At 49.6% G+C, this 25,829-nt stretch overlaps 1 protein-coding gene across 1 annotated transcript in view; it reads right to left on the reverse strand.

The window, feature by feature from the left end:
* LOC129861382 (constitutive coactivator of PPAR-gamma-like protein 2) overlaps window positions 1-25,829 on the reverse strand; it is a 101,094-nt gene that overhangs the window by 27,682 nt on the left and 47,583 nt on the right. The window contains exons 9-12 of the mRNA XM_055932774.1: window positions 9,358-9,529; window positions 6,925-7,174; window positions 6,315-6,429; window positions 72-281 (exon numbers count right to left, since the gene is read on the reverse strand). Of these exons, the coding sequence (XP_055788749.1) occupies window positions 72-281; window positions 6,315-6,429; window positions 6,925-7,174; window positions 9,358-9,529 (747 nt within the window). The remainder of the gene's footprint in view (window positions 1-71; window positions 282-6,314; window positions 6,430-6,924; window positions 7,175-9,357; window positions 9,530-25,829) is intronic.

The following is a 25,829-nucleotide window of genomic DNA, read 5'->3' on the forward strand; positions in this document are numbered from 1 at the left end:
CTAACCGGCTCCCTAACCGGCTCCCTAACCGGCTCCCTAACCGCCGCCCCAGAGGGCTCACACACACCTACCTGTCCTTCACACATGTCGAACAGGGCCAGTCGGTCTCGGGCGGCGCGGGCCAGTTTGGTCTGGAACAGTTTCCCGTCGAAGAAGCCCCAGGGGCAGCAGTGTTCCCATGGTAATGGCTGACCACACACGTCATTGACCAACAGAGCAGTGTCCACGCCCGCCATGAAGAGAGACGCCAGCTGGACCCCCCGACAGTCTACCTTCTCCACCTACAGAGATACACACAATAAAATATAGTCACTGAACAAAAATACATGCAACAATTTTAATCATTTTACTGAGTTTACAGTTCATAAGAAAATCAGTAAAAATACATTCATTATGCCCTAATCTATGGATTTTACATGACTGGGCAGGGGCACAGCCATGGATCGGCCTGGGAGGGCATAGGCCCACCCACTGGGAGCCAGGTCCAGCCAATCAGACTGAGTTTTTCCCAACAAAAAGGGTTTTTATTACAGGCAGAACTACTTTGCAATTTCGTCAGCTTTCCGGGTGGCTGATCTCAGACGATCCTGGGCTGGTGTGGTTACACGGGGTTACACGTGGTCTGCGGTTGTGAGGCCGGATGGACGTACGGCCAAACTCTATAAAACGACATTGAGGTGGCTTATGGTAGAGAAATTAACATTAAATTATCTGACAACAGCTGTGGGAGACATTCCTGCAGTCAGCATGCCAATTGCAGGCTCCTTAAAACTTGAGACATCTGTGGCATTGTGTTGTGTGACAAAACTGCACATTTTAGAGTGGCTTTTAATTGTCCCCCAGCACAAGGTGCACCTGTGTAATGATCATGCTGTTAAATCAGCTTCTTGATATGCCACACCTGTCAGGTGGATTGATTATCTTGGCAAAGGAGAAATGCTCACTAACAGGAATGTAAACAAATTTGTGCACAACATTTCTGGGATCTTTTATTTCAGCTCATGGGACCAACACTTGTATGTATGAATTCAGTGTGTTACTTGTTTTGCATATGGTTAAGGCCTATATGATCACTACTTTCTAAGAGAACCTTTAACCTGTCTTCTCTTGAGATTAAAGTCATATTTAGCTTTACTGCAAGATATGAATTGCCACAATGACATTTGTTCCTCAAATTAGGTATTTTATTGGCTCTGCTCCTTTGGACACGTAGGGAAAGGAAACCGATGCTCTGTGGGTGGGATTGTCAGGGGAGGGGCAGGATGTTTGTCAGAGTTGGTAGGGTTTCAGAGCTGTCAATCAATCACTGTGGGTGGGACTTGAGGGAAAGCTGTTTTCTTTTATCATATTTTGGCCCACAATGAGGCTCTCTCTCCACTACCTATAGTTCCTGCAGTTGGGATTCAACATCTTCAAATGTATTCACAATTTATCTGCAGATAATCGCCAAAAAGCAGTAGTAGCCTACCAGTATGCTAATTAGGGAGCCAAATTAACGGCTTTCTCACTGATGTGATTCGGTTCCATTTACCTAAAAGATCTATTCAAAAAGAGCATTTCATTCATGAACAACCCATCACTAGGCTACACTGGCAAGTACTTTAAAATAATACTTTAAAGTACTACTTAAGTAGTTTTTGGGGTGGTAGCTGTACTCTATATTTTTTGACCACTTTTACTTTACTACATTCCTAAAGAAAATAAATGTACTTTTTACTCCAAACATTTTCCCTGACACCCAAAAGCATTTCGCTACACCCCCAATAACATCTGCTGAACACGTATGTGACCAATAACATCTGCTGAACACGTATGTGACCAATAACATCTGCTAAACACGTATGTGACCAATAACATCTGCTGAACACGTATGTGACCAATAACATCTGCTGAACACGTATGTGACCAATAGCATCTGCTGAACATGTATGTGACCAATAAAATGTGATTTGATTAGATTTATATTAGACATTTTGAAAGCAGGACAGGAAAATGGTCTAATTCACCCACTTAAAGAGAAAATCCTTGGTCGTCCCTACTGTATCTGATCTGGCGGACTCACTAAACACACATGTGACTCACCACCTGGATTCTGTCTTATGTAGCAACATTTGAAATGTTTATTTTTTTATTTTTACATTGGATAAAAGTAGAGACGCAGAGCTACAAAATGGTATATCATACACTGCATTTGAGGAACAATGGGAAAGTCATTCTGTTTTAAAAGTTGATCAACTTGTACACTTCCTTTTGAGAAAAAGGCCTTTGTATGTTTTGGAACCTACTGGAGAGCTCTTCTTTGTCTCCACCCATTCAGCATCGTTCACACCCTCTACAGCCTTAGCCCCACCCATTCAGCATCGTTCACACCCTCTACAGCCTTAGCCCCACCCATTCAGCATCGTTCACACCCTCTACAGTTTTAGCCCCACCCATCTCGTTTCGCTCTCCGATCGCACACTTGACGCTCTGACCGATGATTTGTTTACCTCTGGATAACATGAAAACAGACTAACCAGCTCTGCTGGCAACAATTACATTACGCATCTTTGCAGACGTTTACTGACACCGGCCATATTCAACGGGTGTTGTACACACGTCATGTAACATTAGCTAACGAGCCAGCCAGCTAACGTTAGCTAGTTAACAACAAACACAGTGCCAGCAATGCCACAGTGCTGGGCGCTAACCAACCAGGTGCAATGTTAGCTAGCTAACATTAGGCTCTAACTAGAACAGCACACAGTTCTGGGATACGAATAATAACATCAACTAGGGAGCCAGCCAGCTAAAGTTAGCTAGCTAGCTAACAGTACACTTTAGCTTTACACTTTAGCTTGAAATGAAACCACTTTCTGCAAAAATTTGAAATGTGTAATATCTGAAAATGTAGCTAGCTAACGCTAGACTATCTTACCTGTATACATCATCATGCACGATGGACACATCTCCCTGTCAGGAATGCCATATCACGATTGCCCTTAGTTCAAAGATGTAATCCAGATGTAACTTTGCAGATAGAGTTCAGTGTGTCAAATCAAAGGGCCTGTTGTCTGAACCTCTGGCAGTCTCTATGGGGGTGCCACAGGGTTCAATTCTCGGGCCGACTCTTTTCTCTGTGTATATCGTTGATGTCGCCCTTTCTGCTGGTGATTCTCTGATCCACCTCTACGCAGACGACACCATTCTGTATACTTCTGGCCCTTCTTTGGACACTGTGTTAACAAACCTCCAGACGAACTTCAATGCCATACAACACTCCTTCCGTGGCCTCCAACTGCTCTTAAATGCTAGTAAAACTAAATGTGTGCTCTTCAACCGATCGCTGCCCGCACCAGCCCGCCCGACCAGCATCACTACTCTGGACGGTTCTGACTTAGAATATGTGGACAACTACAAATACCTAGGTGTCTGGCTAGACTGTAAACTCTCCTTCCAGACTCACATTAAGCATCTCTAATCCAAAATTAAATCTAGAATCGGCTTCCTGTTTCGCAAAAAAAAGCCTCCTTCACTCATGCTGCTAAACATACCCTCGTAAAACTGACCATCCTACCGATCCTCCACTTCGGGAATGTCATTTACAAAATAGCCTCCAACACTCTACTCAGCAAATTGGATGCAGTCTATCACAGTGCCATCCGTTTTGTCACCAAAGCCCCATATACTACCCACCACTGCGACCTGTATGCTCTCGTTGGCTGGCCCTCGCTACATATTCGTCGCCAAACCCACTGGCTCCAGGTCATCTATACGTATTTTCTAGGTAAAGCCCCGCCTTATCTCAGCTCACTGGTCACCATAGCAACACCCACGCATAGCAGGCGCTCCAGCAGGTATCTCACTGGTCACCCTCAAAGCCAACTCCTACTTTGGCCGCCTTTCCTTCCAGTTCTCTGCTGCCAACGACTTGAAAGAATTGCAAAAATCACTAAAGCTGGAGACTTCTATCTCCCTCACTAACTTTAAGCATCAGCTGTCAGAGCAGCTTTCTGATCACTGCACCTGTACATAGCCCATTTGTAAATAACCCACCCAACTACCTCATCCCCATATTGTTATTTATTTTTGCTCTTTTGCACACCAGTATCTCTACTTTCACATTATCTGCACATCTATCACTCCAGAGTTAATGCTAAAATGTAATTATTTTGCCACCATGGCCTATTTATCGCCTTACCTCCCCCTTATCTCACCTCATTTAGACACACGGTATATATATTTTTATCTTGTGTTATTGACTGTACGTTTGTTTATGTGAAACTCTGTGTTGTTTTTGTCGCACTGCTTTGCTTTATCTTGGCCAGGTCACAGTTGTAAATGAGAACTTGTTCTCCACTGACCACCTGGTTAAATAAAGGTGAAAGGCTGAGCTGCTGAGGCTTGCTGAGGTGTCTTTTATACAGGTAACGAGTTCAAACAGGTGCAGTTAATACAGGTAATGAGTGGAGGGCTTCTTAAAGAAAAACTAACAGGTCTGTGAGAGACGGAATTCTTACTGGTTGGTAGGTGATCAAATACTTATGTCATGCAATAAAATGCAAATTAATTACTTAAAAATCATACAATGTGATTTTCTGGATTTTTGTTTTAGATTCCGTCTCTCACAGTTGAAGTGTACCTATGATAAAAATTACAGACCTCTACATGCTTTGTAAGTAGGAAAACCTGCAAAATCGGCAGTGTATCAAATACTTCTCCCCACTGTAGGTTATCGTGAATATTTCCATTCTAAAATCCCATATCAGTTTATCAGTGAATATATCCACTGTAAAATCCCATATTGGTTATCGTGTATATATACACTGTAAAATCCCATATCGGTTATCGGTGAATATATCCACTGTAAAATCCCATATTGGTTAACGTAAATATTTCCATTCTAAAATCTGAAGTTAAAAAAATTCCCTGTCTTAGGTCAGTTAGGATCACCACTTTATTTTAAGAATGTGAAATGTCACAATAATAGTAGAGAGAATGATTTATTTCTGCTTTTATTTCTTTCATCACATTCCCAGTGGGTCCTTGTGACAGAGCTGGTGTAACTGAGTCAGGTTTGTAGGCCTCCTTGCTCGCACACACTTTTTCAGTTCTGCCCACAAATGTTCTGTAGGATTGAGGTCAGGGCTTTGTGATGGTTGGGGTCATTGTTCACATACACTCAATTAGTATTTGGTAGCATTGCCTTTAAATTGTTTAATTAACTTGGGTCAAACGTTTCGGGTAGCCTTCCACAAGCTTCCCACAATAAGTTGGGTGAATTTTGGCCCATTCCTCCTGACAGAGCTGGTGTAACTGAGTCAGGTTTGTAGGCCTACTTGCTCGCACAAGCTTTTTCAGTTCTGCCCACAAATTTTCTAAAGGATTGAGGTCAGGGCTTTGTGATGGCCACTCCAATACCTTGACTTTGTTGTCCTTAAGCCATTTTGCCACAACTTTGGAAGTATGCTTGTCATTGTCCATTTGGAAGACCCATTTGCGACCAAGCTTTAACTTCCTGACTGATGTCTTGAGATGTTGCTTCAATATATCCACATCATTTTCCTTCCTCATGATGCCATCTATTTTGTGAAGTGCACCAGTCCCTCCTGCAGCAAAGCACAGCCACAACATGATGCTGCCAGCCCCGTGCTTCACGGTTGGGATGGTGTTCTTCGGCTTGCAAGCCTCCCCCTTTTTCCTCCAAACATAACGATGGTGATTATGGCCAAACAGTTATATTTTTGTTTCATCAGACCAGAGGACATTTCTCCAAAAAGTACGATCTTTGTCCCCACGTGCAGTTGCTGCTAATCTGTTTATTATATATCACTTTACCTACATGTACATATTACCTCCACTACCTGGTACCCCTGCACATTGACTCTGCATTTTTGGGAAAGGACTCGTAAGCATTTTACAGTCTACACCGTTGTATTTGGTGCATGTGACAAATAACATTTGATTTGCCTTGATTTGCGTGGGGCCAGTCAAGTTGAAATAGGCTTTACGATGTCGTCACCATGGATACCTGATGGTAATATGGGATGTCGTCACCATGGATACCTGATGGTAATATGGGTGTCGTCACCATGGATACCTGATGGTAATATGGGATGTCGTCACCATGGATACCTGATGGTAATATGGGATGTCGTCACCATGGATACCTGATGGTAATATGGGATGTCGTCACCATGGATACCTGATGGTAATATGGGATGTCGTCACCATGGATACCTGATGGTAATATGGGATGTTGTCACCATGGATACCTGATGGTAATATGGGATGTCGTCACCATGGATACCTGATGGTAATATGGGTGCTGTTACCTTGAGTTCCTGTAGTTGGTCTGGTTCGTAGAGCTGGTTAGAGACTGCCTGGGCCAGGAAGGCATCTAACTCATGTCTCTGTAGAATACCACCACCTGGCCACTGCATCATATACCTGTTAACACACACACACACACCTGTTTACATCACACACACGTCTAACACATCTCTGTGGAATCCTACCACCTGGCCACTGCATCATATACCTGTTAACACACACACACCTGTTAACACACACCTATTATCACACACACACACACACACACCTGTTTACATCACACACACGTCTAACACATCTCTGTGGAATCCTACCACCTGGCCACTGCATCATATACCTGTTAACACACACACACCTGTTAACACACACCTATTATCACACACACACACACACACCTATTATCACACACACACACACACACACGTCTAACACATCTCTGTAGAATACCACCACCTGGCCACTGCATCATATACCTGAAGAACATCACACACACCTGTTAACACACACCTATTATCACACACACACCTGTTTACATCACACACACGTCTAACACATCTCTGTGGAATCCTACCACCTGGCCACTGCATCATATACCGGTACAGAAAGTCTCACCTGAGCACGCAGCACATGAGCAGAAGGTGTTGTGGGACCTGAGCAGGGTTGAGTAGGGCAGGACAGTCAGAGCGGAGACAGGCTAGGAAAGCTCTGGTCCGTCGGGAGCGATCTTCACTGGCTCTACCAAGCCACAGCCTCCGCAGGTTAGGACAGGTCCACTCTCTGAAGCACAGCGCTGGAACCAGCTCCGGGGTCAGGGCCGACTTCGACTTCCCACTGGACCACTCCTTCACTATCACTGGAGGAACTGCAGGAGGAGACAATGAGAAGAACATATTCTCTTTTACAATAACAACCGAACCAACAAGATAAACAAATGAGCTGTGCAGCAAAGCAGACAGCTGACCTGGCTAGACAAAGCAGACAGGTGACCTGGCTAGACAAAGCAGACAGCTGACCTGGCTAGACAAAGCAGACAGCTGACCGGGCTAGACAAAGCAGACAGGTGACCTGGCTAGACAAAGCAGACAGCTGACCTGGCTAGACAAAGCAGACAGGTGACCGGGCTAGACAAAGCAGACAGGTGACCTGGCTAGACAAAGCAGACAGGTGACCGGGCTAGACAAAGCAGACAGGTGACCGGGCTAGACAAAGCAGACAGGTGACCGGGCTAGACAAAGCAGACAGGTGACCGGGCTAGACAAAGCAGACAGCTGACCGGGCTAGACAAAGCAGACAGGTGACCGGGCTAGACAAAGCAGACAGGTGACCGGGCTAGACAAAGCAGACAGGTGACCGGGCTAGACAAAGCAGACAGGTGACCTGGCTAGACAAAGCAGACAGGTGACCGGGCTAGACAAAGCAGACAGGTGACCGGGCTAGACAAAGCAGACAGGTGACCTGGCTAGACAAAGCAGACAGGTGACCTGGCTAGACAAAGCAGACAGGTGACCTGGCTAGACAAAGCAGACAGGTGACCTGGCTAGACAAAGCAGACAGGTACCCGGGCTAGACAAAGCAGACAGGTACCCGGGCTAGACAAAGCAGACAGGTGACCGGGCTAGACAAAGCAGACAGGTGACCGGGCTAGACAAAGCAGACAGGTGACCGGGCTAGACAAAGCAGACAGGTGACCGGGCTAGACAAAGCAGACAGGTGACCGGGCTAGACAAAGCAGACAGGTGACCGGGCTAGACAAAGCAGACAGGTGACCGGGCTAGACAAAGCAGACAGGTGACCGGGCTAGACAAAGCAGACAGGTGACCGGGCTAGACAAAGCAGACAGGTGACCGGGCTAGACAAAGCAGACAGGTGACCGGACTAGACAAAGCAGACAGGTGACCGGGCTAGACAAAGCAGACAGGTGACCGGGCTAGACAAAGCAGACAGGTGACCTGGCTAGAAAAAGCAGACAGCTGACCTGGCTAGACAAAGCAGACAGCTGACCTGGCTAGACAAAGCAGACAGGTGACCTGGCTAGACAAAGCAGACAGCTGACCTGGCTAGACAAAGCAGACAGCTGACCGGGCTAGACAAAGCAGACAGCTGACCTGGCTAGACAAAGCAGACAGGTGACCGGGCTAGACAAAGCAGACAGGTGACCTGGCTAGACAAAGCAGACAGGTGACCGGGCTAGACAAAGCAGACAGGTGACCGGGCTAGACAAAGCAGACAGGTGACCGGGCTAGACAAAGCAGACAGGTGACCGGGCTAGACAAAGCAGACAGGTGACCGGGCTAGACAAAGCAGACAGGTGACCGGGCTAGACAAAGCAGACAGGTGACCGGGCTAGACAAAGCAGACAGGTGACCGGGCTAGACAAAGCAGACAGGTGACCGGGCTAGACAAAGCAGACAGGTGACCGGGCTAGACAAAGCAGACAGGTGACCGGGCTAGACAAAGCAGACAGGCGACCGGGCTAGACAAAGCAGATAGGTGACCGGGCTAGACAAAGCAGACAGGTGACCGGGCTAGACAAAGCAGACAGGCGACCGGGCTAGACAAAGCAGATAGGTGACCGGGCTAGACAAAGCAGATAGGTGACCGGGCTAGACAAAGCAGACAGGCGACCGGGCTAGACAAAGCAGACAGGTGACCGGGCTAGACAAAGCAGACAGGTGACCGGGCTAGACAAAGCAGAAAGGTGACCGGGCTAGACAAAGCAGAAAGGTGACCTGGCTAGACAAAGCAGACAGGTGACCGGGCTAGACAAAGCAGACAGGCGACCGGGCTAGACAAAGCAGATAGGTGACCGGGCTAGACAAAGCAGACAGGTGACCGGGCTAGACAAAGCAGACAGGCGACCGGGCTAGACAAAGCAGATAGGTGACCGGGCTAGACAAAGCAGATAGGTGACCGGGCTAGACAAAGCAGACAGGCGACCGGGCTAGACAAAGCAGACAGGTGACCGGGCTAGACAAAGCAGACAGGTGACCGGGCTAGACAAAGCAGACCATTAGCCCAGCTCTTTCCCCTCCCTCCTTCCCTCACCTTCGAGGGGTCCTCTGTTGCGCATGGCGAGTCTCTCGAGGTGTCGGTGTGTTTCGGCTAGGCTGAAGAGGACCCCATAGCTGTACTGTCTGGCTGCTCTGAACAGCAGAGAGGCTGGAGGCAGTTCACTGTTACAATCATCTTCTATACACACCGCCATCTTCATCTCTCCCTGAGAGAGAGAGAAAGAAAGACGCAGTCATGCAGACCGAACATCTCCTGACTTGTTATAACTTTCTGGTTGTTAAGAGTGAGATTAACTAGATTAAATTAGCAAAGAATATAGGTAATTCAATTGTACACAGGAGAAAACCATTCATCTTTTAACTCACAATGTCAATCTTAATCGTGCTAGCTAGCCACATTTAAAATAGTCAGCTAGTTTACTGGCTAGCTCCAACTGTTTACTGGTGGTAACCAGAGCAACACGGCCACTGAGGCAGCGCTAGCAACACCAGCATAGAGACTTTCCCCCCCTTTTTGAATTTCCAGCAGAAATAAAATCAGAGAAGGGAAGAATCAATTTGAAACACAAAATTCTGAGGGAGAACCCGGAAACCTTCTTTGCCGACTGCTCACACAACAGGACTGTTACAAACCTCTTATTTTACAGACCAAAAGACTGCTTGGCATACAGCTGTAACCAGGCATTTCAGCGATACAAAGAAAGGCATCTGCAGCTCTTCTGTGCAGGACTTCCCGTCACCTCAGGCACTCCAACAACCGGAGCACAGATCCACTCAACAGGTCTATCCTCTCCTCTGCCTGCCTACGACCACCAGAGCCAAGACCACACTAGTCCCCCAGCTACACCACCTCCAGACTGCTGAGAGACAGACTGGCTCTGTTAGAGGTCTGGGTTACTGAGCTGAAGGAGCAGTCCCCCAGCTACACCACCTCCAGACTGCTGAGAGACAGGCTGGCTCTGTTAGAGGTATGGGTTACTGAGCTGAAGGAGCAGTCCCCCAGCTACACCACCTCCAGACTGCTGAGAGACAGGCTGGCTCTGTTAGAGGTATGGGTTACTGAGCTGAAGGAGCAGTCCCCCAGCTACACCACCTCCAGACTGCTGAGAGACAGGCTGGCTCTGTTAGAGGTATGGGTTACTGAGCTGAAGGAGCAGTCCCCCAGATACACCACCTCCAGACTGCTAGCTCTGTTAGAGGTATGGGTTACTGAGCTGAAGGAGCAGTCCCCCAGCTACACCACCTCCAGACTGCTGAGAGACAGACTGGCTCTGTTAGAGGTATGGGTTACTGAGCTGAAGGAGCAGTCCCCCAGCTACACCACCTCCAGACTGCTGAGAGACAGGCTGGCTCTGTTAGAGGTATGGGTTACTGAGCTGAAGGAGCAGTCCCCCAGCTACACCACCTCCAGACTGCTGAGAGACAGGCTGGCTCTGTTAGAGGTATGGGTTACTGAGCTGAAGGAGCAGTCCCCCAGCTACACCACCTCCAGACTGCTGAGAGACAGGCTGGCTCTGTTAGAGGTATGGGTTACTGAGCTGAAGGAGCAGTCCCCCAGCTACACCACCTCCAGACAGGCTGGCTCTGTTAGAGGTATGGGTTACTGAGCTGAAGTAGCAGCCCCCCAGCTACACCAACTCCAGACTGCTGAGAGACAGGCTGGCTCTGTTAGAGGTATGGGTTACTGAGCTGAAGGAGCAGTCCCCCAGCTACACCACCTCCAGACTGCTGAGAGACAGGCTGGCTCTGTTAGAGGTATGGGTTACTGAGCTGAAGGAGCAGTCCCCCAGCTACACCACCTCCAGACAGGCTGGCTCTGTTAGGGGTATGGGTTACTGAGCTGAAGGAGCAGTCCCCCAGCTACACCACCTCCAGACTGCTGAGAGACAGGCTGGCTCTGTTAGAGGTATGGGTTACTGAGCTGAAGGAGCAGCCCCTCAGCTACACCACCTCCAGACTGCTGAGAGACAGGCTGGCTCTGTTAGAGGTATGGGTTACTGAGCTGAAGGAGCAGTCCCCCAGCTACACCACCTCCAGACGGGCTGGCTCTGGTAGAGGTATGGGTTACTGAGCTGAAGGAGCATTCCCCCAGCTACACCACCTCCAGACTGCTGAGAGACAGGCTGGCTCTGTTAGAGATATGGGTTACTGAGCTGAAGGAGCAGCCCCCCAGCTACACCACCTCCAGACAGGCTGGTTCTGTTAGAGGTATGGGTTACTGAGCTGAAGGAGCAGTCCCCCAGCTACACCACCTCCAGACTGCTGAGAGACAGACTGGCTCTGTTAGAGGTATGGGTTACTGAGCTGAAGGAGCAGTCCCCCAGCTACACCACCTCCAGACTGCTGAGAGACAGGCTGGCTCTGTTAGAGGTATGGGTTACTGAGCTGAAGGAGCAGTCCCCCAGCTACACCACCTCCAGACTGCTGAGAGACTGGCTGGCTCTGTTAGAGGTATGGGTTACTGAGCTGAAGGAGCAGTCCCCCCAGCTACACCACCTCCAGACTGCTGAGAGACAGGCTGGCTCTGTTAGAGGTATGGGTTACTGAGCTGAAGGAGCAGTCCCCCAGCTACACCACCTCCAGACTGCTGAGAGACAGGCTGGCTCTGTTAGAGGTATGGGTTACTGAGCTGAAGGAGCAGCCCCCCAGCTACACCACCTCCAGACTGCTGAGAGACAGGCTGGCTCTGTTAGAGGTATGGGTTACTGAGCTGAAGGAGCAGCCCCTCAGCTACACCACCTCCAGACTGCTGAGAGACAGGCTGGCTCTGTTAGAGGTATGGGTTACTGAGCTGAAGGAGCAGTCCCCCAGCTACACCACCTCCAGACTGCTGAGAGACAGGCTGGCTCTGGTAGAGGTATGGGTTACTGAGCTGAAGGAGCAGTCCCCCAGCTACACCACCTCCAGACAGGCTGGTTCTGTTAGAGGTATGGGTTACTGAGCTGAAGGAGCAGTCTCCCAGCTACACCACCTCCAGACTGCTGAGAGACAGGCTGGCTCTGTTAGAGGTATGGGTTACTGAGCTGAAGGAGCAGCCCCCCAGCTACACCACCTCCAGACAGGCTGGTTCTGTTAGAGGTATGGGTTACTGAGCTGAAGGAGCAGTCCCCCAGCTACACCACCTCCAGACTGCTGAGAGACAGGCTGGCTCTGTTAGAGGTATGGGTTACTGAGCTGAAGGAGCAGTCCCCCCAGCTACACCACCTCCAGACTGCTGAGAGACGGGCTGGCTCTGTTAGAGGTATGGGTTACTGAGCTGAAGGAGCAGTCCCCCAGCTACACCACCTCCAGACTGCTGAGAGACGGGTTGGCTCTGTTAGAGGTATGGGTTACTGAGCTGAAGGAGCAGTCCCCCAGCTACACCACCTCCAGACTGCTGAGAGACGGGCTGGCTCTGTTAGAGGTATGGGTTACTGAGCTGAAGGAGCAGTCCCCCAGCTACACCACCTCCAGACTGCTGAGAGACAGGCTGGCTCTGTTAGAGGTATGGGTTACTGAGCTGAAGGAGCAGTCCCCCAGCTACACCACCTCCAGACTGCTGAGAGACAGGCTGGCTCTGTTAGAGGTATGGGTTACTGAGCTGAAGGAGCAGTCCCCCAGCTACACCACCTCCAGACTGCTGAGAGACAGGCTGGCTCTGTTAGAGGTATGGGTTACTGAGCTGAAGGAGCAGTCCCCCAGCTACACCACCTCCAGACTGCTGAGAGACAGGCTGGCTCTGTTAGAGGTATGGGTTACTGAGCTGAAGGAGCAGTCCCCCCAGCTACACCACCTCCAGCCTGCTGAGAGACAGGCTGGCTCTGTTAGAGGTATGTGTTACTGAGCTGAAGGAGCAGTCCCCCAGCTACACCACCTCCAGACTGCTGAGAGACAGGCTGGCTCTGTTAGAGGTATGGGTTACTGAGCTGAAGGAGCAGTCCCCCAGCTACACCACCTCCAGACTGCTGAGAGACAGGCTGGCTCTGTTCGAGGTATGGGTTACTGAGCTGAAGGAGCAGTCCCCCAGCTACACCACCTCCAGACTGCTGAGAGACAGGCTGGCTCTGTTAGAGGTATGGGTTACTGAGCTGAAGGAGCAGTCCCCCAGCTACACCACCTCCAGACGGGCTGGCTCTGGTAGAGGTATGGGTTACTGAGCTGAAGGAGCATTCCCCCAGCTACACCACCTCCAGACTGCTGAGAGACAGGCTGGCTCTGTTAGAGGTATGGGTTACTGAGCTGAAGGAGCAGTCCCCCAGCTACACCACCTCCAGACTGCTGAGAGACGGGCTGGATCTGTTAGAGGTATGGGTCACTGAGCTGAAGGAGCAGTCCCCAAGCTAAACCACCTCCAGACTGCTGAGAGACAGGCTGGCTCTGTTAGAGGTATGGGTCACTGAGCTGAAGGAGCAGTCCCCCAGCTACACCACCTCCAGACTGCTGAGAGACAGGCTGGCTCTGTTAGAGGTATGGGTTACTGAGCTGAAGGAGCAGTCCCCCAGCTACACCACCTCCAGACTGCTGAGAGACGGGCTGGCTCTGTTAGAGGTATGGGTTACTGAGCTGAAGGAGCAGCCCCCCAGCTACACCATCTCCAGACTGCTGAAAGACAGGCTGGCTCTGTTAGAGGTATGGGTTACTGAGCTGAAGGAGCAGTCCCCCAGCTACACCACCTCCAGACTGCTGAGAGACAGGCTGGCTCTGTTAGAGGTATGGGTTACTGAGCTTAAGGAGCAGTCCCCCAGCTACACCACCATCAGCCTGCTGAGAGACGGGCTGGCTCTGTTAGAGGTATGGGTTACTGAGCTGAAGGAGCAGTCCCCCAGCTACACCACCTCCAGACAGGCTGGCTCTGTTAGAGGTATGGGTTACTGAGCTGAAGGAGCAGGCCCCCAGCTACACCACCTCCAGACTGCTGAGAGACGGGCTGGCTCTGTTAGAGGTATGGGTTACTGAGCTGAAGGAGCAGTCCCCCAGCTACACCACCTCCAGACTGCTGAGAGACAGGCTGGCTCTGTTAGAGGTATGGGTTACTGAGCTGAAGGAGCAGTCCCCCAGCTACACCACCTCCAGACTGCTGAGAGACAGGCTGGCTCTGTTAGAGGTATGGGTTACTGAGCTGAAGGAGCAGTCCCCCAGCTACACCACCTCCAGACTGCTGAGAGACAGGCTGGCTCTGTTAGAGGTATGGGTTACTGAGCTGAAGGAGCAGTCCCCCAGCTACACCACCTCCAGACTGCTGAGAGACAGGCTGGCTCTGTTAGAGGTATGGGTTACTGAGCTGAAGGAGCAGCCCCCCAGCTACACCATCTCCAGACTGCTGAAAGACAGGCTGGGTCTGTTAGAGGTATGGGTTACTGAGCTGAAGGAGCAGTCCCCCAGCTACACCACCTCCAGACTGCTGAGAGACAGGCTGGCTCTGTTAGAGGTATGGGTTACTGAGCTGAAGGAGCAGTCCCCCAGCTACACCACCATCAGCCTGCTGAGAGACGGGCTGGCTCTGTTAGAGGTATGGGTTACTGAGCTGAAGGAGCAGTCCCCCAGCTACACCACCTCCAGACAGGCTGGCTCTGTTAGAGGTATGGGTTACTGAGCTGAAGGAGCAGGCCCCCAGCTACACCACCTCCAGACTGCTGAGAGACGGGCTGGCTCTGTTAGAGGTATGGGTTACTGAGCTGAAGGAGCAGTCCCCTCAGCTACACCACCTCCAGACTGCTGAGAGACAGGCTGGCTCTGTTAGAGGTATGGGTTACTGAGCTGAAGGAGCAGTCCCCCAGCTACACCACCTCCAGACTGCTGAGAGACAGGCTGTCTCTCTTAGAGGTATGGGTTACTGAGCTGAAGGAGCAGTCCCCCAGCTACACCACCTCCAGACAGGCTGGATCTGTTAGGGGTATGGGTTACTGAGCTGAAGGAGCAGTCCCCCAGCTACACCACCATCAGCCTGCTGAGAGACAGGCTGGCTCTGTTAGAGGTATGGGTTACTGAGCTGAAGGAGCAGTCCCCCAGCTACAACACCTCCAGACTGCTGAGAGACAGGCTGGCTCTGTTAGAGGTATGGGTTACTGAGCTGAAGGAGTAGCCCCCCAGCTACACCACCTCCAGCCTGCTGAGAGACAGGCTGGCTCTGTTAGAGGTATGGGTTACTGAGCTGAAGGAGCAGTCCCCCAGCTACACCACCTCCAGACTGCTGAGAGACAGACTGGCTCTGTTAGAGGTATGGGTTACTGAGCTGAAGGAGCAGCCCCCCAGCTACACCACCTCCAGACAGGCTGGCTCTGTTAGAGGTATGGGTTACTGAGCTGAAGGAGCAGTCCCCCAGCTACACCACCTCCAGACTGCTGAGAGACAGACTGGCTCTGTTAGAGGTCTGGGTTACTGAGCTGAAGGAGCAGTCCCCCAGCTACACCACCTCCAGACTGCTGAGAGACAGGCTGGCTCTGTTAGAGGTATGGGTTACTGAGCTGAAGGAGCAGTCCCCCAGCTACACCACCTCCAGACTGCTGAGAGACAGGCTGGCTCTGTTAGAGGTATGGGTTACTGAGCTGAAGGAGCAGTCCCCCAGCTACAACACCTCCAGACTGCTGAGAGACAGGCTGGCTCTGTTAGAGGTATGGGTTACTGAGCTGAAGGAGCAGCCCCCCAGCTACACCACCTCCAGACAGGCTGGCTCTGTTAGAGGTATGGGTTACTGAGCTGAAGGAGCAGTCCCCCAGCTACACCACCTCCAGACTGCTGAGAGACAGGCTGGCTCTGTTAGAGGTATGGGTTAATGAGCTGAAGGAGCAGTCCCCCAGCTACACCACCTCCGGCCCAGACACAGAGCTTCTACAGGACCAGATCAACCAGTGCAGGACCCAGCTGAAGAACTCTGTCCAGGAGCTGAGAGAGAGAGCCTTACCACAGCGCTGGAGGAGGTAAAGGTCACCATGAGGAGGTAAAGGTCACCATGAGGAGAGAGTCTTACCACAGCTCTTGAGGAGGTAAAGGTCACTATGAGGAGAGAGCCTTACCACAGCTCTTGAGGAGGTAAAGGTCACCATGAGGAGAGAGTCTTACCACAGCTCTGGAGGAGGTAAAGGTCACCGTGAGGAGAGAGCCTTACCACAGCTCTGGAGGAGGTAAAGGTCACCGTGAGGAGAGAGCCTTACCACAGCTCTGGAGGTTAATTAAATGTAAAAATGTTAATAAAATGTTGAGCAACGTAATAAAGTAATTACTTTTAGCTAGCTACGCTGTCCTTACGAACCACATAGCATATCATTACAGCAGTATGGACCGGTATGTTAGCTAGCTACACTGTCCTTATGAACCACATAGCATATCATTACAGCAGTATGGACCGGTATGTTAGCTAGCTACACTGTCCTTATGAACCACATAGCATATCATTACAGCAGTATGGACCGGTATGTTAGCTACACTGTCCTTATGAACCACATAGCATATCATTACAGCAGTATGGACCGGTATGTTAGCTACACTGTCCTTATGAACCACATAGCATATCATTACAGCAGTATGGACCGGTATGTTAGCTAGCTACACTGTCCTTATGAACCACATAGCATATCATTACAGCAGTATGGACCGGTATGTTAGCTACACTGTCCTTATGAACCACATAGCATATCATTACAGCAGTATGTACCGGTATGTTAGCTAGCTACACTGTCCTTATGAACCACATAGCATATCATTACAGCAGTTTGAGAACAGCCACCTCCGGATGACGCTAGGGAGATGGATGACCTCGTCCAGCGCTAAGTGTCCTCAGTATTCCTGTCTTTAGTAAAGTCAATAACACAAGCACCTCGTCCAGCGCTAAGTGTCCTCAGTATTCCTGTCTTTAGACAGCCTTACCCGCCCTGTAACAGGTGCATACACATTTCTGAAAGCAAAGACAAGGTCATTGATTTAGCTCTAACTAATAACAACCTACCCTTACACACCTCCTTTGAAGAGAGAAAGTTGACAAGATTTGTGCCATGGCTCAGCACCTACGCCCCTTCCACCAGACACCCCAATCACCTTTATTACTTACACCGCCCCGCCAGCATGCTTACCGTTCACCACAGACTCGGTACTCACCACCTCAGCCAGAAATCTTACCGTTCCCCACAGACCCGGTACTCACCACCTTCTCCTCAGTCAGAAAGCTTAGTATTCCCCACAGACCCGGCACTCACCTCCTCCACTGGAGTCTAGGTTACTACAGCAACCTACCTCTGGTCATTCAGCCCAGCTTTAACCCCACCCGCCAACTAGCTCCCTCCCTCATCCTTCTGTCTCAGCGGGCTGTAAACCACCACTTGGCCAGGCTCTGTCTTCTAAGCCGGGACTCCCAACAGTAGCCTGCCCCCAAAACGAGTTAACGGCAGGTTGCGCTTGTCTCTCTGGGCATGCAAACTACTTGAGCTCGACCCTCGCATTAAGGAGAAGTCCTCCTGTTTTATAGGCCTACTATAAGTAGCGTATATCCAGCCAAGACAAAGATAAACGTGGTCAGAGCCTGAAATAACTGTATACAATACAATCAAGGTGAGGGTGTTGGAAACGCTTTTGGCAGTTAATCTGCTTCTGTTCTGTGGGTGGCACAGTGGGCTCTTTTTAAAGGACGGGGCCGATCTCTCAAGAGTCCCTGGGATCCAGGTGGACAGCCAGTCACTGGGACGACTTGGGATCCAGGGGTGGTCAGCCAGTCACTGGGACGACTTGGGATCCAGGTGGACAGCCAGTCACTGGGACGACTTGGGATCCAGGTGGACAGGGGTGGACAGCCAGTCACTGGGACGACTTGGGATCCAGGTGGACAGGGAGGGACAGCCAGTCACTGGGACGACTTGGGATCCAGGTGGACAGCCAGTCACTGGGACGACTTGGGATCCAGGTGGACAGCCAGTCACTGGGACGACTTGGGATCCAGGTGGACAGCCAGTCACTGGGACGACTTGGGATCCAGGTGGACAGGGGTGGACAGCCAGTCACTGGGACGACTTGGGATCCAGGTGGACAGCCAGTCACTGGGACGACTTGGGATCCAGGTGGACAGGGGTGGACAGCCAGTCACTGGGACGACTTGGGATCCAGGGGTGGACAGGGGTGGACAGCCAGTGACTGAGACGACTTGGGATCCAGGTGGACAGCCAGTCACTGGGACGACTTGGGATCCAGGTGGACAGGGGTGGACAGCCAGTCACTGGGACGACTTGGGATCCAGGTGTGGACAGCCAGTCACTAAGACGACTTGGGATCCAGGTGGACAGGGGTGGACAGCCAGTCACTGGGACGACTTGGGATCCAGGGGTGGACAGCCAGTCACTAGGACGACTTGGGATCCAGGTGGACAGCCAGTCACTGGGACGACTTGGGATCCAGGTGGACAGGGGTGGACAGCCAGTCACTGGGATGACTTGGGATCCAGGGGTGGACAGGGGTGGACAGCCAGTCACTGGGACGACCTGGGATCCAGGTGGACAGGGGTGGACAGCCAGTCACTGGGACGACCTGGGATCCAGGTGGACAGGGGTGGACAGCCAGTCACTGGGACGACCTGGGATCCAGGTGGACAGGGGTGGTCAGCCAGTCACTGGGACGACTTGGGATCCAGGGGTGGACAGCCAGTCACTGGGACGACTTGGGATCCAGGTGGACAGGGGTGGACAGCCAGTCACTGGGACGACTTGGGATCCAGGAGGACAGGGGTGGACAGCCAGTCACTGGGACGACCTGGGATCCAGGTGGACAGGGGTGGACAGCCAGTCACTGGGACGACTTGGGATCCAGGTGGACAGCCAGTCACTGGGACGACTTGGGATCCAGGGGTGGACAGGGGTGGACAGCCAGTCACTAGGACGACTTGGGATCCAGGGGTGGACAGCCAGTCACTGGGACGACTTGGGATCCAGGAGGACAGCCAGTCACTGGGACGACTTGGGATCCAGGAGGACAGGGGTGGACAGCCAGTCACTGGGACGACTTGGGATCCAGGGGTGGACAGCCAGTCACTGGGACGACTTGGGATCCAGGGGTGGACAGCCAGTCACTGGGACGACTTGGGATCCAGGGGTGGACAGCCAGTCACTGGGACGACTTGGGATCCAGGGGTGGACAGCCAGTCACTGGGACGACTTGGGATCCAGGGGTGGACAGCCAGTCACTGGGACGACTTGGTATCCAGGTGGACAGGGGTGGACAGCCAGTCACTGGGACGACTTGGGATCCAGGTGGACAGCCAGTCACTGGGACGACTTGGGATCCAGGTGGACAGGGGTGGACAGCCAGTCACTGGGACGACTTGGGATCCAGGGGTGGTCAGCCAGTCACTGGGACGACTTGGGATCCAGGTGGACAGGGGTGGACAGCCAGTCACTGGGACGACTTGGGATCCAGGGGTGGACAGCCAGTCACTGGGACGACTTGGGATCCAGGTGGACAGGGGTGGACAGCCAGTCACTGGGACGACTTGGGATCCAGGTGGACAGGGGTGGACAGCCAGTCACTGGGACGACTTGGGATCCAGGTGGACAGGGGTGGACAGCCAGTCACTGGGACGACTTGGGATCCAGGGGTGGACAGCCAGTCACTGGGACGACCTGGGATCCAGGTGGACAGAGGTGGACAGCCAGTCACTGGGACGACTTGGGATCCAGGGGTGGACAGCCAGTCACTGGGACGACTTGGGATCCAGGTGGACAGGGGTGGACAGCCAGTCACTAGGACGACTTGGGATCCAGGTGGACAGGGGTGGACAGCCAGTCACTGGGACGACTTGGGATCCAGGTGGACAGGGGTGGACAGCCAGTCACTGGGACGACTTGGGATCCAGGGGTGGACAGCCAGTCACTGGGACGACTTGGGATCCAGGGGTGGTCAGCCAGTCACTGGGACGACTTGGGATCCAGGGGTGGACAGCCAGTCACTGGGACGACTTGGGATCCAGGGGTGGACAGCCAGTCACTGGGACGACTTGGGATCCAGGGGTGGACAGCCAGTCACTGGGACGACTTGGGATCCAGGTGGACAGGGGTGGACAGCCAGTCACTAGGACGACTTGGGATCCAGGAGGACAGGGGTGGACAGCCAGTCACTGGGACGACTTGGGATCCAGGGGTGGACAGGGGTGGACAGCCAGTCACTGGGACGACTTGGGATCCAGCTGGACAGGGGTGGACAGCCAGTCACTGGGACGACAACCCAAATTGGGATGGGGGGAGCATTTAGCGGGTGGAATAGTAGAGAACAACTGGAGCTTTACTCAGTAGCAGTGCAAATACCATGGTACCGCTATATGGACACTCAATCAGTATGGTACTTTTTAATGGTTTACAAACATTTATTATGATCAATAGAATTGAAAATTGTATCGCATTATGGTAAATGGTGAAAAAAGTATAGCCAATTAAAATTGTAATGGCTTAGCAGATGATAAGAAAAGACGGCCAGTATTTACCTGGCTAAAAGAGAAGGAATATAATATCCATTGTTGCCAGGAAACTCATTCAATTATTTTAAAAATAATTGTGTGGAAAAAACACTGGGGGGGGTAAAATCAATGAGCAAAGAAACTCAAAAGGGGTGATGACATTAACAACTTTTATCTGAATGTGCAAATTGTTCAGAGCTGAAAGTTAGATCGACAGAGGAACTTAAAAACAGACTTTTCCCAACATAATATACAGTGCATTCGGAAAGTATTCAGACCCCTTCACTTTTTCCACATTTTGTTACAGCATTAATCTAAAATGTATGAAATAATGTTTTCACCCCTCAATCTAAACACCAGATAATGACAAAGAAAAAACAGGTTAATTTTTATAATATAATTTTATAATTATAAATAGCTCATTTACAGGTGAAGTCAGAAGTTTACATACACTAAAACTAATTTTTCAACCACTCCACAAATGTCAAATGGCAAGTCGGTTAGGACATCTAATTTGTGCATAACACAAGTAATTTTTCCAACAATTGTTTACAGACAGATTATTTCACTTATAATTCAATGTATGACAATTCCAGTGGGTCAGAAGTTTACATACACTAAGTTGACTGTGCCTTTAAACAGCTTGGAAAAATCCAGAAAATGATGTCATGGCTTTAGAAGCTTCTGATAGGCTAATTGACATAATTTGAGTCAATTGGAGGTGTACCTGTGGATGTATTTCAAGGCCTACCTTCAAACTCAGTGCCTCTTTGCTTGACATCATGGGAAAATCAAAAGAAATCAGCTAAGACCTCAGAAAAAAAAAATTGTAGACCTCCACAAGTCTGGTTCATCCTTGGGAGCAATTTCCAAACGTAGGAAGGTACCACGTTAATCTACGCATGTAGATTATACGCATGTATAAACACCATGGGACCACGCAGCCGTCATACCGCTCAGGAAGGAGACGCGTTCTGTCTCCTAGTGATGAACGTACTTTGGTGAGAAAAGTGCAAATCAATCCCAGAACAACAGCAAAGGACCTTGTGAAGATGCTGGAGAAAACAGGTACAAAGTATCTATATCCACAGTAAAACGAGTCCTATATCGACATAACCTGAAAGGCCGCTCAGCCAGGAGGAAGCCACTGCTCCAAAACCGCCATAAAAAAGCCAGACTACGGTTTGCAACTGCACATGGGGACAAAGATCGTACTTTTTGGAGAAATGTCCTCTGGTCTGATGAAACAAAAATAGAACTGTTTGGACAACATAATGACCATCGTTATGTTTGGAGGAAAAAGGGGGAGGCTTGCAAGTCGAAGAACACCATCCCAACCGTGAGGTACGGGGGTGGCAGCATCATGTTGTGGGGGTGCTCTGCTCTAGGAAGGACTGTAGGAAAATGAGGTAGGAAAATTATGTGGATATTTTGAAGCAACATCTCAAGACATCAGTCAGGAAGTTAAAGCTTGGTCGCAAATGGGTCTTCCAAATGGACAATGACCCCAAGCACACTTCCAAAGTTGTGCCAAAATGGCTTAAGGACAACAAAGTCAAGGTATTGGAGTGACCATCACAAAGTCCTGACCTCAATCCTATAGACAATTTGTGGGCAGAACTGAAAAAGCGTGTGCGAGCAAGGAGGCCTACAAACCTGACTCAGTTACACCAGTTCTGTCAGGAGGAATGGGCCAAAATTCACCCAACTTATTGTGGGAAGCTTGTGGAAGGCTACCCGAAACGTTTGACCCAAGTTAAACAATTTAAAGGCAATGCTACCAAATACTAATTGAGTGTATGTAAACTTCTGACCCACTGAGAAAGTGATGAAATAAATAAAAGCTGAAATAAATCACTCTGCTATTATTCTGACATTTCACATTCATAAAATGAAGTGGTGATCCTAACTGACCTAAGACAGGGAATTCTTACTAGGATTAAATGTCAGGAATGGTGAAAAACTGAGTTTGAATGTATTTGGCTAACGTGCATGTAAACTTCTGACTTCAACTGTATATACAGGACCAGTCAAAAGTTTGGACACCTACTCATTCCAGGGTTTTTCTTTATTTTTTACTTTATTTTTTTCTTGTTCTACATTGTAGAATAATAGTGAAGACAACCAAACTATGAAATAACATATGGAATCATGTAATAACCAAAAAAGTGTTAAACAAATCAAAATATATTTTATATTTGAGATTCTTTGAAGTAGCCAACCCTTTGCCTTGACAGCTTTGCACACTCTTGGCATTCTCTCAACCAGCTTCATGAGGTAGTCACCTGGAATGCATTTCAATTAACAGGTTTCCCTTGTCAAAAGTTAATTTGTGGAATTTCTTTCCTTCTTAATGTGTTTGAGCCAATCATTTGTTGTGACGAGGTAGGGGTGGTATACAGAAGATATCCCTATTTGGTAAAAGACCAAGCCCATATTATGGCTAGAACAACTCAAATAAACAGAGAGAAACAACAGTCCATCATTATTTTAAGACATGAAGGTCAGTCAATGTCAAATGTCAAGAACTTTGAAAGATTCTTCAAGTGTAACTTCATTAGAGTTAAATGCACCTCAGATTGGAGCCTAAATAAATGCTTCACAGAGTTCAAGTAACAGACACATCTCAACATCAACTGTTCAGAGGAGACTGCGTGAATCAGGCCTTCATGGTTGAATTGCTGCAAAAGAAACCACTACTAAAGGACACCAATAATAAGAAGAGACTTGCTTGGTCAAAGACATACGAGCAATGGGCATTAGACCGGTGGAAATCTGTCCTTTGGTCTGATGAGTCCAAATGTGAGATTTTTGGTTCCAAACGCCGTGTCTTTGTGAGACGCAGAGTAGGTGAACGGATGATCTCCGCATGTGTGGTTCCCACCATGAAGCATGGAGGAGGAGGTGTGATGGTGCTTTGCTGGTGAACTGATTTACTTAGAATTCAAGGCACACTTAACCAGCATTGCTACCATAGTATTCTGCAGTGATACGCCATCCCATCTGGTTTGCGCTATCATTTGTTTTTTAACAGGACAATGACCCAACACTTATCCAGGCTGTTTAAGGGCTATTTGACCAAGACGGAGAGTGATGGAGTGCTGCATCAGATGACCTGGCCTCCACAATCACTTGACCTCAACCCAATTGAGATGGTTTGGGATGAGTTGGGACCGCAGAGTGAAGGAAAAGCAGCCAACAAGTGCTCAGCATATGTGGGAACTCCTTCAAGACTGTTGGAAAAGCATTCCAGGTGAAGCTGGTTGAGAGAATGCCAAGAGTGTGTCTGTCATCAAGGCAAAGGGTGGCTATTTGAAGAATCTCAAATATATTTTGATTTGTTTAACACTTTTTTGGTTATTACATGATTCCATATGTGTTATTTCATAGTTGATGTTTTCACTATTATTCTACAATCTCAAAAAAATAAAATTAAGAAAAACCCTTGAATGAGGAGGTGTGTCCAAATCTTTGACTGGTCCTGTAAGAATTCAGCCCCTTTGCTATGAGACTTGAAATTGAGCTCAGGTGCATCCTGTTTCCATTTTATTTTACCTTTATTTAACTAGGCAGGTCAGTTAAGAACAAATTCTTATTTTCAATGACGGCCTAGGAACAGTGGGTTAACTGCCTTGTTCAGGGGCAGAACGACAGATTTGTACCTTGTCAGCTCGGGGATTTGATCTTGCAACCTTTTGGTTACTAGTCCAACGCTCTAACCACTAGGCTACCTGTCGCCCCTGATCCATCGATTATCCTTGAGATGTTTCTACAACTTGATTGGAGTCCACCTGTGGTAAATTGTACATGATTTGTAAAGGTACACACCTGTCTATATAAGGTCCCACAGTTGACATCGCATGTCAGAGCAAAAACCAAGCCATGAGGTCAAAATAATTGTCCGTAGAGCTCCGAGACAGGATTGTGTCGAGGCACAGATCTGTGGAAGTGTACCAAAATTTCTGCAGCATTGAAGGTCAAGAACACAGTGGCCTCCATCATTCTTAAATGGAAGAAGTTTGTAACCACCAAGACTCTTCCTAGAGCTGGCAGCCCGGCCAAACTGAGCAATCGGGGTCGTCACTCTGATAGAGCTCCAGAGTTCCTCTGTGGAGATGGGAGAATCTTCCAGAAGGACAACCATCTCTGCAGCACTCCCTCAATCAGGCCGTTATAGTAGAGTGGCTAGACACAAGCCAGTCCTCAGTAAAAGGCACATGACAGTCCGCTTGGAGTTTGCCAAAGGGCACCTAAAGGACTCTCAGACCATGAGAAACAAGATTCTCTGGTCTGATGAAACTAAGATGGAACTCTTTGGCCTGAATGTCAAGCCTCAAGTCTGGAGGAAACTGGGCACCATCCCTACGGTGAAGCATGGTGGTGGCAGCATCATGCTGTGGGGATGTTTTTCAGCAGCAGGGACTGGGAGACTAGTCAGGATCAAGGGAAAGACGGACTGAGCAAAGTACAGAGAGATCCTAGATGAAAGCGCTCAGGACCTCAGACTGGGGTGAAGGTTCACCTTTCAACAGGACAACAACCCGAAGCAGACAGCCAAGACAACGCAGGAGTGGCTTCGGGACAAATCTCTGAATGTCCTTGAGTGGCCCAGCCAGAGCCTGGACTTCAACCCGACTGAACGTCTCTGGAGATCTGAAAATAGCTGTGCAGCGACGCTCCCCATCCAACTTGACAGAGCTTGAGAGGATCTGCAGAGAAGAATGGGAAAAATTCCCAAATACAGGTGTGCAAATCTTGTCATAACCAAGAAGACTTGAGGCTGTAATAGCTGACAAAGGTGCTTCAACAAAGTACTGAAGGTTGAGTATTTATGTAAATGTCATATTTCAGTTTACATACATTTGTACATGAATGAATGGGAAAAATTCCCAAATACAGGTGTGCCAAGCTTGTAGAGTCATACTCAAGACGACTCGAGGCTGTAATCACTGCCAAAGGTGCTTCAACGAAGTACTGAGTAAAGGGTCTGAATACTTTCCGCATGCACTGTATCAACATGTACGCTACGGTCAGAAGTCGCAGGCCTCCTCATTGTCCCTAGAATTTCTAAGCAAACAGCTGGAGGCAGGGCTTTCTCCTAC

This window comes from Salvelinus fontinalis, chromosome 8 (assembly GCF_029448725.1).
Source record: "Salvelinus fontinalis isolate EN_2023a chromosome 8, ASM2944872v1, whole genome shotgun sequence".
NCBI lineage: Eukaryota > Metazoa > Chordata > Actinopteri > Salmoniformes > Salmonidae > Salvelinus > Salvelinus fontinalis.